General features: G+C 37.5%; 1 protein-coding gene across 5 annotated transcripts in view; it reads left to right on the top strand.

The window, feature by feature from the left end:
- atp8b5a (ATPase phospholipid transporting 8B5a) overlaps positions 1–11,904 on the top strand; it is a 35,508-nt gene extending 23,604 nt beyond the window's left edge. For all 5 annotated transcript variants that reach the window (XM_051108660.1, XM_051108661.1, XM_051108663.1 and 2 more), the window contains 17 exons: positions 590–777; positions 1,022–1,230; positions 1,389–1,435; positions 1,513–1,678; positions 1,765–1,953; positions 2,832–2,947; positions 3,549–3,713; positions 3,829–3,940; positions 4,462–4,567; positions 5,948–6,089; positions 6,232–6,415; positions 6,642–6,865; positions 6,982–7,065; positions 7,346–7,591; positions 7,677–7,815; positions 8,535–8,665; positions 9,028–11,904. In XM_051108660.1, the coding sequence (XP_050964617.1) occupies positions 590–777; positions 1,022–1,230; positions 1,389–1,435; positions 1,513–1,678; positions 1,765–1,953; positions 2,832–2,947; positions 3,549–3,713; positions 3,829–3,940; positions 4,462–4,567; positions 5,948–6,089; positions 6,232–6,415; positions 6,642–6,865; positions 6,982–7,065; positions 7,346–7,591; positions 7,677–7,815; positions 8,535–8,665; positions 9,028–9,348 (2,769 nt within the window). In that variant the 3' untranslated portion in view covers positions 9,349–11,904. The remainder of the gene's footprint in view (positions 1–589; positions 778–1,021; positions 1,231–1,388; positions 1,436–1,512; positions 1,679–1,764; positions 1,954–2,831; positions 2,948–3,548; positions 3,714–3,828; positions 3,941–4,461; positions 4,568–5,947; positions 6,090–6,231; positions 6,416–6,641; positions 6,866–6,981; positions 7,066–7,345; positions 7,592–7,676; positions 7,816–8,534; positions 8,666–9,027) is intronic.
- Positions 11,905–12,208: the final 304 nt, after the last annotated feature.

Here is a 12,208-nt window from a genome sequence, read left to right as displayed (position 1 = left end):
TACAAGGTGTATGTAAAACTTTTGACTTCAACTGTATGTGTGTGTTTGTGATATACTAATAATATGTTCACCAAGAAAGCAATTAATTAATCAAAAGGGAGTAAATGTTTTAATCTCAAAAATTACATCACAGCTTCCTTACAAATATTAAGCAAAACAACTGTTTTCAACAATAAGAAGACATTTTCTTTTTAATACCAAGTCAGCATATAAGAGTGATTTTTGACAGATCAAGCCAGTGAAGTGGACTGGAGTAATGGCTGCTGAACATTAGGTTTTTGCTAGCACAGAAAGTAATTAAATATTATATGTACAAACAGAAAACTATTTTAATTTGTAATAATATTTCACAATATTTCTGTACGACCAAAATAAATGCAGCCTTTGTGAGCATAGGAGACTTCTTTTAAAAATAAAAAAAAACTGCATCGGCAGTGTGTATAAACAATAAATGTTGACAGAAAAAGAACTGCGTGAATAAATAATAAAATAATAATATAATATTGAATGTAGTTGGTTACTGTGCAAGGAGAAGGTTGGTCAATATAAGTTACCAACTAAAGTTTGACCTGTTGTGTTTTGTTTGTAGATTTTTGGGCTTCTGGCTCTGATGTGTATTATTCTGGCTGTGGGAAATGGGATTTGGGAAAACCATGCAGGGTCAAAGTTCAATGCCTTTCTTCCACGAGAAGAGAACATTGCATTTTCAGCGTTCCTCACTTTTTGGTCCTACATTATAATCCTCAACACTGTGGTGCCCATTTCACTATATGTCAGGTAGAGTGTGTACATGTCCTGCATGCTTGTTTGTTTTCCGTAAAAATTAAATGAAAATGAAGAAATGATGTAAGATGCAGAAATATTCTCCACTATTTCTAGATATCTGTTGCCCATTTGGCTGTAAAACTGCTGTAATTTTTCATTTAAACCTTTGACTCAAATTGCCATCCTGATGATGCAAAAACTTTTGCACTAATTAAAAAAAGGAATGCCATTTTCATTCTTTGTGTTTATATTGCAGTATGGAAGTGATTCGGTTAGGCAACAGTTACTACATCAACTGGGACAGGAACATGTATCACGCACGAACTGACACGCCAGCTGAGGCTCGAACGACAACGCTCAACGAAGAGCTCGGTCAGATCAAATACATCTTCTCAGACAAAACCGGCACGCTTACCCAGAACATCATGACCTTCAACAAATGCTCCATTAATGGGAAATCTTACGGTCAGGAACAATCCCACATGCCTCAGTTTTTCTATTTATAGGCCGATATTATTTCAAAAGATTGCCAATACAGTCATCCCAAGACATAAAACTCCCCTGCCGCGATCAAACAGCCTGATACTGTTTGAACTTAAAAGTGTGTTTTCTCTGCCCTACAGGAGATGTTATTGACAACTACAGTGGACAGAGGCTGGAGATCACAGAGGTGAGAAACAAAGTCTCAAACAATCACAAGGGATTTTAATGAGTCTGCTGGGTTAATGAGTTTGAGTTTGGCAATAGGAAATGACACCAGTGGATTTCTCCTTCAACCGGCTTGCGGACCCAAAATTCCTCTTTTATGATCATACTCTGGTAGAGGCTATAAAGCTGGAGCTTCCAGACGTTCATGCTTTCTTCAGATTGCTGGCTCTCTGTCACACTGTCATGGCAGAGGAAAAAAAGGAGGGTGAGTGGTAGTGTGTAACATGCGTTTTCTTTTTACTGCATGTGTATATTAAATCATGAAGTTTTCTATATACATTTACTCTGTAGGTGATCTGGTATACCAGGCCCAGTCTCCTGATGAGGGCGCTCTGGTCACGGCCGCACGTAATTTCGGCTTTGTGTTCCGCTCACGCAGTCCTGAGACAGTGACAATAGAGGAGATGGGGATTCAGAAGAGCTATGAGCTGCTAGCCATTTTGGACTTTAACAATGTGCGAAAAAGGATGTCTGTTATTGGTATGCTCACTAGTGACTGAACAAATAGCTCGGCCTAAAATGAAAATTTGCTGAAAATGTACTCACCCTCAGGCCATCCAAGACGTAAATCAGTTTGTTTCTTCGTCAGATAAGATTTTGAGAATATTAGCATTATATCATTTGCTCCTCTGCTGTGAATGGGTGCCGTCAGAATGAGAGTCTAAACAGCTGATAAAAACATCACAATAATCCGACACAACTCCTGTACATCAGTTATTGTCTTGTAAAGTAAATAGCTGTGTGTTTGTAATAAACAAAATCATCGTTAAGATGTTTTTAACTTCACTTCATTGCTTATGGCTAAAATAAGAGAGTGCTCCATCCAATAATATTGCTTTTTTCAGGGAAAAAGTCATATTGTCTGAATATGGAGAGAAATATTTGCAGATCAAACACTGTTTGCAAGTAAAAACAATTCTAAACAAATATATCGGAGGCTGACATCACAATAGGAATTATTATAGATTATGGACTGATTATTTGACCAGAAGTCATGGTTTGAAGTTATAATTAAGGTTTGTTTTTTTTGTTTGTTTTGTGTTTTTACAATCTTTTTTACAATCATGTCACATGCCATTGGAGTCACATGAATTACTTGTGGATAGAAGTGAAATTTTTATCAGTTGTTTGGACTCTCATTCTGATGGCACCTATTGACTGCAGAAGATCCACTTGTGAGCAAGCACTGTAAAGCTATATTTTTCAAATCTGTTTAGATAAAAAAACAAACTCATCTATATCTTGGATGGCCTGGTGGTGATTAAATGCACAGCAAAATTTCATTTTTGTGTGAACTATTGTTTTAAGAATGACATAGTGTGTATTTGTGTGTGTTAAATGTGGGGTTTTTCTTTCAGTTCGTAATCCAGAGGGCAAACTCTCTCTGTACTGTAAAGGAGCAGACACCATCGTATATGAGAGACTACATCCCTCCTGCAGCGAACTGATGAAGGTCACCACAGAGCACCTCAATGTGAGTCAACACCAGAGGGCTCTAGTGAGACTACAAAGAGAATATTTGTTTATCTTTCTCAGTTTCACATGCTATCTCACACACTTTAGACAATGTACACTACCAGTCAAAAGTTTTTGAAGAATAAGATTTTTTGTGTTTTCTTAAAGAAGCCTGCATTTATTTTATCCAAAATACAGCAAAAGCAATACTATTTAAAATAACTGTTTTTATTTGAAAATATTTTAAAATGTAATTTATTTCAAAGCTGCATTTTATCATCATTACTCCAGTCACATGATCCTTCAGAAATCATTCTAGAATTCTGATTTGATGCTCAAAACATTTATTATTATAATTACTATTATTATTATTGTTTTTGAAAATAGCTGAGTAGAATTTTTCCGGGTTCTTTGATTAATAGAAAGTTCAGATAAACAGCTTTTATCTGAAATAGAAATCTTTTGTAACATTATAAATGTCTTTATCATCACTTTTGATCAATTTGATCATCCTTGCTAAATAAAAGTATTCATTTCTGAAGGATCATGTCACAGTGAAGACTGGAGTAATGATGCTGAAAATTTGCACTCTCTCACAGCCTTTGTCTCTGTCTCTGTAGGAGTTTGCTGGTGAGGGGTTGAGAACTCTTGTTCTAGCTTATAAGGATTTGGATGAGGAATATTTTGCAGAGTGGAAACAGCGCCATCATGAGTCCAGTGTGGCGCTGGAGGACCGGGAGGAGAAACTGGAGAAACTATATGAGGAGATAGAGAAAGACATGATGGTATGAATAAAACACACACTCATGGAAAAGAAAAGTTTACTGTAATGTACTCTAAATGTTAGCCATTTTTTAGAATATGAAGCTAAAGTGTTTTTGTGCTGTCCTTTTTGTGTAGTTAATTGGAGCCACAGCCATAGAGGATAAACTTCAGGATGGAGTTGCTCAGACCATTGAACAGCTGGCCAGAGCAGAAATCAAAATCTGGGTGCTCACTGGTGACAAGCAAGGTGCTTAATTATTTAATTCTAAAATTCAGCCATGTCTTTCTGCTATTTGTGACCTTTTTCCTCCAGTGTTATTTGAAATATTGGTGTATCTGATCACTCTAAACTAAACCTGATGTATTTGCATTTCTTATTTTCTAAGTAATTTCTAACTCATTTTCTGTGCTGCGCCTCTCATGAGGGAGAAATAAAGTCATTAAGCAACACAGTCTGTTCCCAAAGACTATTTTTGTATTTAAACTCAAACTTCTGTGTCTCACATTATGAAAGTGCAGTGATTCAATTATGTAACATATTGAGGTCAGTGCATGTGTCATTTATAATCATTATGTAATGTACTGATTACCCACCATTTGTGTACGTGTGTGTGTGTGTGTGTGTGTGTGTGTGTGTGTGTTTGTGTGTGTGGGCTCTTGTGTGTTCACGGTTGGCAAGTTTGTTAATTAAGTTCATTTAATGATACATTACCAAATGGCCCTCTAAAAACTTTCCGGTTTCTTGTACTGTCTGTCTTTATCTAACAGAGACTGCTGAGAACATTGGCTACTCATGTAACCTGCTGAGGGAGGAGATGAACGACGTGTTTATAGTTGCAGCTAACTCACCCGAAGAGGTCAGACAGGAGCTGAGGTAATATATCTCATGCAGATGACATAATATGTAATATATATTGAGGCGTAAACACATCATGGCAAGGTCATGGCAAGATTGCTCATTTGGGTGGGTGTCCACAAAATGGGCACTGCATAGGGAAATTTTAATGATGTCATTTAAATTGCATATACAAAATTAGCTTGTAAAAGCATGTTTTTTTTTCTTGCTATTGTTTTTAGACATTTATGTATGTTTCTACAGAATTTCTGTTGTGTTTATTAGGGGTTCAAGCATGTAGTAATTGTAATTATTAGAATGGCCAAGGATCAGCAATCTCGACGTAAAACTGATCATGCAGACCAAACTGTAAGTCGTAGAGGTTTGAAACTTGGAGGGATAGTAGTACTCACATTGCCGACAACATTACCGAGGCTTGCCCCAATTGGCCTGACAGGCGCGCTACAGCAATCAAAAGTACGAAATCGCTCATAACTCCTTAACGTCAGTCACATGCTCGAGTGTCTTATGTTGATGGAATCCTTGGCTCCAGACAAAACGCATGCTCAGATTCCATCTTGGGGCAGGGCCACTTTATCTTCGCCAAACTCACAATATGTATGTAAGAGCTGAATCTGAGGTCACAAGACAAAAATCACAGGGCTTGGACACTTGGTGGTGCTATAAGTTGGAAAAAAAATGCAAAAATAGCTATGCTTACACAACCTTTTGTCCTATCAATGTGAAAATCGCTGTGCACAGTCTTGGTCCAAAGTGACTAAGACAAAGTGTCTATAAGGACATTTTTGCATCTCAAAAAAACATATTAGACAAGGTTAAACTTATTAGACAAGGTTAATGTAGGCCGAATTGGAACGAAACTCAGTGGGCCTGTTTGACTCATGGCCCCAAAGGTCTGTGAGAAATTTGAAAGAAATCAGCAACTGGGGGGAGATAATCAATTTTTGATTGTACGCGGTTTGTTTGTATGCATATACACACAATGTTCAAATCATTTGATAGAACTCCTCATTCCTCATGCTGTAATTCAAATCGTTTGTTAAATGATTGAGAAGATATAAAAAACTTACTTTTGCAAACTAGTCCTAGTTTTTTTGCTCAGTCTGGAAAAAACAACTGTAGTACGATATTCTAGACTCTTTAGGTCAATAATTATCAAAAAAATGTTGACATTTACGCTTTGGGAACCTATAACATGGTCGTTTACGAAATCCTAAAAGCCTAAAGGAAAACTCAAAACTTTACAAAACCTGATGAGCACATGCGACAGGTGATTCAAAACAAGCATGCAAAGTTTTAAGGAGATCACAGCTGGCACTGTAACAGTCATAAATGCTAAAGAACCCCAGTAATCGCTGCTTGCTACCATATTATTTAAATAGTCTCTTTTTTGCAAAGGGATGCCCGTCTGAAGATCCGCCCTGAAACTGAACAAGATAAATTGCTTATTCCTGAGTTTATCCTGGGTAATACTCCTAAAGTGGTTCAGGATGAAAACGTGAATGGAGAATACGGACTGGTGATAAATGGACACAGTCTGGTGAGAAACAGTCTTTTCTCTCATCCATGCTTCCTTTTGCCTAATGTCTGAATGTGATTCTGCCCTTGGTACTGAGACGGGTGTGGCATGGCTGCACAGAGTAAAACCATTTTATTTCCTGTTGGGATCGTTGTGTTTGTAGGCATACGCTCTGGAGAGCAACATGGAGCTGGAGTTTTTGCGGACGGCTTGCATGTGCAAGACGGTCATCTGTTGTCGGGTGACTCCTCTGCAGAAAGCTCAGGTGGTGGAGCTGGTCAAGAAATATAAGAAAGCAGTCACTCTAGCCATAGGAGATGGAGCTAATGATGTCAGCATGATTAAAGGTGAATTCACCTTGACAACAATATAGATGCGTAATAAAATAAACATGCTTAGGGACTTCTTTGTGTTGTTTTATTATATAAAATGGCATATTAGACAATGTTCAGATATTCCTGCAGATATTAAATCACAGTTGGAGTTTGTAGCTTTTATTCTTTGTTCAGAGCAATGCAGTGTTATTTTAGTAATTTATTTATTAATCTTATTCTTTGTATTTTTCTTCTGCAGCGGCCCATATTGGTGTAGGTATCAGCGGTCAGGAGGGAATGCAGGCAGTGCTGTCTAGTGACTTCTCTTTTGCTCAGTTCCGTTTCCTGCAGCGCCTCCTGCTGGTACATGGTCGCTGGTCATACCTGCGCATGTGCAAGTTCCTGCGCTACTTTTTCTATAAGAACTTCACCTTTACCTTTGTGCACTTCTGGTACGCATTTTTTTGCGGCTTTTCCGCTCAGGTGAGCCAAGTGCAACAGAACTGAAAACTGTTTTTCTTTCCTTGCAATTACCCGTTACCTAATTAATGTAAATTATAAAAATCCTGTTTGATTGTTGCATGTCTTTCTGTCTATAGACAGTATACGATGAAGGCTTCATCACTTTGTATAATTTGGTATACACTGCCCTGCCTGTTCTGGGAATGAGTTTATTTGACCAGGTAGGGTGTGTGTGTTTGTGTTACATAAAATGAGAATGTATTTATATCTGTTTATGTCCAAACAAATAGAATTCTCATGATACTGGATTCAGTTGCAAGAAACACAGCTTTTTTTTTATTAACCTTCAGGAAACATTAAAAAATGTCAGTTCACGCTGCTCTTGTGTGTTAAAAAGATGAATGAGACATTGCAGCATTTCAACTGTGAATTAATGGTTAGAAACAAACTGGTTAATTGAAATGAAATATGATTAATATTGTTTTTTAATGTTTTTTCCAGGATGTGAATGCTGGCTGGAGTCTTGAGTACCCTCAGCTGTATGTGCCAGGGCAGTTAAGTCAGTACTTTAGTAAACGTGCTTTCATGATGTGTGCACTTCACAGCTGTTACAGCTCCCTAGTGCTGTTCTTTGTGCCTTACGCTGCCACATATGACACGGCGAGAGACGACGGCAAAGATGGTGCAGACTATCAGTCATTTGCACTGATTACTCAAACCTGCCTCACCGTCACTGTGTGTGTACAGGTCAGTTCAGCCCTGCACTGCAGTTGTGTGTGCAATTAATTAATGAATTAATTTTTTTCTAATTTCTGCTCCTTATTCACTACAGTTGGGGCTGGACCTCTCATACTGGACTGTTGTTAACCATCTCTTCGTTTGGGGAAGTTTGGGAATGTTCTTCATATTGACCTTTACCATGTTTACAGATGGACTTTTTCGATTACATCCACCTTCTTTTGCATTTGTAGGTAAGCAGGGCTTGCATTTGTCTCTTTTTTTTTGCAGAAATTGTTACAATATGTCAAAAATGCTAAATAACCCCAATCGCAGCACTCATACAGTACAAATACAAGTGCTATATATCAGAGCGCAGTACAAAGGCAGCGCTTTGATATACAACATTAAATTTACATAAAATATAATGTGATGAGATTTTGCCCTCAGCCAAAATTATTTTCTCTAGAACAAATAATAGATTAATGAGACCAAAGAATGCCCATTAGATTCACCCAAATCAAATTATATATCAAGTTTAATCCCTATATAGAGACATCAGAGCCAGCAGCAAATTCCAGAAGATCTGGCTGAGGTAAGGCTGCTCTTGGCAGGTTCATGAGCACCGAACAGCCGCTGACGACCTGGAGCTCACATCACTGAAAACATTGAAGCAAATTTTCAAATAGATGTTATCTTCATTAACAAACCACATATTTGAAGTCTAAACAAGTACATTCTCACCTAAAAACTCTTAATACTACAGTGTATTAGTGACACAAAAACAGTATTATTTATAAAATAAGGGTGGATTTTGGCGTCCGCCATGACACTCGTTGTGAGAAATACCACAAGCGGAGTAATCACTAGAATATCGCACTTCCTCAGCCAATCATATTCGAGGACCAGAAAGGACGGTTGTATATTGTTGTTGTTATTACAGTATACAGTGGTTGTGTGTTGTGTTTTACAGGAACTGCCCGAAATTGTCTTAACCAGCCCAATGTGTGGCTGACTGTTACATTGACAGCTATACTGTGTGTTCTGCCTGTGTTTGCTTACCGGTTCTTCTGCGGTCAGATCTTTCCTACCATCAACGACAAGGTATAGAGTTACTTAACATCACATTATCGATCCTCAAAAAGAGTGCAATTCACAGTTCCATTTACTTATAATTTTACAATATGCAGTAATTGACTATGTTTACATGCACATCAAATTCCAATCTATATTCAGATTGCCATATTCAGAATGTTTATATGCGTAAAGAGGAAGTATGCACATTAGAATGTCTTACTGTAATTGTGTGCAATAGTATAGGATAATATATAATAGTATAAAAATGATAGAGTATGAATAATAAAGAGAATAAAGAGAAAGAGAGTGTCTCAAATGTTTGTTGAAGTGGATTGGAGGATAAATGGGTGAACCAATTAACAAAATGCTGTTTTGATTGTTAAATACAGGTGAGGTATAAGGTACGTCCAATGAAAGAACCTGCTCCTCGCCCGCGCCGCACCAGGCTCACCCGAAGGAGCACACGTCGGTCTGGTTATGCCTTCTCTCACGCCCATGGTTATGGTGACCTTGTGACCTCTGGCCGATTTTTGCGGCGACACACACCCATTCGCACCATGGGCTTGATTCCCACAGGACGCTCTCCTGGCTTTAAGCCCACAGGTCGGTCTGCGGGTTACAGCCCGGTCGGGCGAGAACAAAACCCCAAACAGAAAGTTGAACCAACGTCACTGCAGATGTTCCGTGCGGTTAAAGACTCTTCCTTTTGAACGGTGCAGCTTTTCAGCCAGAGCTAGGACCAAAATCTTAAATGCTGTTTACAGGGTTTGAACTCTTGGGGACAATTTCACAGCTGCTGCGTTGTGTATATAGCAGAATATATATACGCACACTAAGAACAAAAGACTTGATTCCTAAATGTACGAAATCTTAGGGAGCGTGCATAGACACACTTGTCACTCAAAATGCAAGTGCGGTTTACAGCAAGAACAAACTGAAATATCCATCATGCTGAAGGACAGGGAGTACTTGTCCTTTTTTCTGTCATCACTACAATGGGAGTGACAGACATACTGGACTGTAAGAGAGCAAATAACAATGAAAGCACAGAACATGATGTCATTATAGGAAGTCATGACTGATCTAATTCAAAACACTGTTTCCTGTTCTCCTCCTTTTCCAGGTACTACGCCCACTAATGCATTTTGACTTGAGTCCTGATTTTAATATGCACCACACCACACCAAAACATTTTTTAGTCATTTCGTATCTCAAAGGAGTCATATCATCCATCAGAGGTCAATTTATAATGTTAATCACCTGTTTTTTTCTGTTGACCTTTAGAATTAAACAGGCCTTTTTGCTACTGTACCTTTAAGAGCTCCATATAAGAGCCTTCTTAGGATGTGAAATGAATGCCTGTTCACACCAAGAACGTTAACGATAATGATAACTATATTAGCAACCAAACCAGTGCACGATAACATTGTTCAATTTAAGTGCACGCTTCAGTTTTGTCATCTGACGCTTTAAATGCTCAAGCTCTTTTAAAGGAGAAGTTCACTTCGAGAACAAAAATTTACAGATAATGTACTCACCACATTGTCATCCAAGATGTTCATGCCTTTTGTCTTCAGTCGTAAAGAAATCGTTTTTTTGAGGAAAACATTTCAGGAATTCTCCATATAGTGGACTTCTATGGTGCCTGCGACTTTAAACGTCAAAAATGCAGCTTCAAAGGTCTCTAAATGATCCCAGCCGAGGAATAAGGGTCTTATCTAGTAAAACGATCAGTCATTTCCTAAAAAAAATAAAAATTTATATGCTTTTTAACCTCAAGTGCTCGTCTTGTCTAGCTCTGCGATGCACATGCATACTCTGTGTAATCCGGGTCAATACAGTTTAGGGTATATTGAAAAACTCCCATCTCATTTTTTCCTCCAACTTTAAAACGGCCTACATCACTGTTTTACCTTTTTTTTGTAAAGGCTGTTTGACCTTCTTTTCATGTTTACTTTGTAAACACTGAGTTGGTACTTCTGCAGCGATGTAGGATGATCCTAAAGTTGGAAAAGAAAACAAGATTTTTTCGACACACCTTAACTGTATTGATCCGGATTACACAGAGTTCGCATACGCATGGCAGAGCTAGACAAGTCGAGCATTTGAGGTTAAAAAGTATATAGATTTTTATTTTTTATTTTTTGAAAATGACTGATCATTTTGCAAGATAAGACCCTGCATTTAAACTGCCTTTTGGACATTCAGACTCGCAGGCAACATTGAAGTCCACTATATGGAGAAAATTCCTGAAAGGTTTTCCTCAAAAAACAATTTCTTCACGACTGGAGAAATAAAGGCATAAACATCTTGGATGACAATGGGGTGAGTCTGATTATCTGTCAATGTTTTGTTTTGTTTTTTTTTTCATTTAGAAAGTGATTCCAATGATATTGTTCCTCTGTGTCATTATTGTTATAATTTTAGAATGATTTTTAAAACTATATCTTAATTGTTATAGTTATCATTGTTGGTGTGAATAGGCCTTGACAGTGCTGAAATGGCCCTCAAATAGTTAAGACCGGACTGACTTGATCAAGGACCTTGTTAAAAATAAAGTCAGTCGCTCTACTAATTTTGGGATGTATTGGAAGTCAACACAGAGTCACACAAACTACAGTAAACGACAGCCAAAAATAGCCTATATCTTACTTATCTTTACCAACTTGTTACCAGCTCATATAATCATATCTATAATAGTGTCCATCCCACTTCCTCCTCATTATTTCATCGTGACTAGGCAGACCAAGCTGCTGAATAGACATTATTGTGTACATGCAGGGGGTTTGTGTTAATATATTCATCACTTTGACAACACAAAGTCACCGCTTCCAGAACAGGACATTTTTGCAGATTTATTTCTATACATGCTTTTTCTTTGGATTTGGACAGGGGTTTTGACTTCCAAATGTTTCATATTGTTAAATCCCAAAGACAAGCATTTAAAAAAGATCAAGGAAACATCCATTTTTCATGTCATGACTTTATTTTGCCTATGTTTAGAGGTAAAAAGAAACGAGGAGACCAGTTTGAACACATTCACAGTATAGAGTGCCTTGCATATTACTTTGATTTAAAGATCAGTGTTAGTACAAAGACTTCTTATGGTTTGGGAACATACAAATGTATATTCAGTACAGTAAAAAAAACATTTTAATTCAGCTTTACTCGGTATACAAATGTACATCATATTCATACTCTAATTGTACTATGCAAATCCTGTACAATCAAAAACATTTTGTACAAATAAAATACTTTTTTACTCTTTTTATATTCTATAAAACGAAGTTTGATCAAGTCTTTTCAGTCACACTTGGCTGTTAAAAGTTCACCCTGCCATTAATTATTCATCCTAATGGTGTTCCAAATGTGCATGACTGCATGAACATAAAAATTCAAAGGATATTCTGGCTACGCTTTGTGATATAATGAAGTGAATGAGGACTAAGGCTGTCAAGCTTAAAAATGATAAAGCGTAAGTCTTTGATAGACATAATTTTGTGTTACTGACTTTCACTCATGTGAGCTGTTAACCACTGCAACTACTTTCTGTTCCACAGAATTTTAGAA

The sequence above is a fragment of the Labeo rohita genome, chromosome 5 (genome assembly GCF_022985175.1).
Source record: "Labeo rohita strain BAU-BD-2019 chromosome 5, IGBB_LRoh.1.0, whole genome shotgun sequence".
Lineage (NCBI taxonomy): Eukaryota > Metazoa > Chordata > Actinopteri > Cypriniformes > Cyprinidae > Labeo > Labeo rohita.
This window is presented reverse-complemented; position numbering and strand designations above follow the sequence as displayed.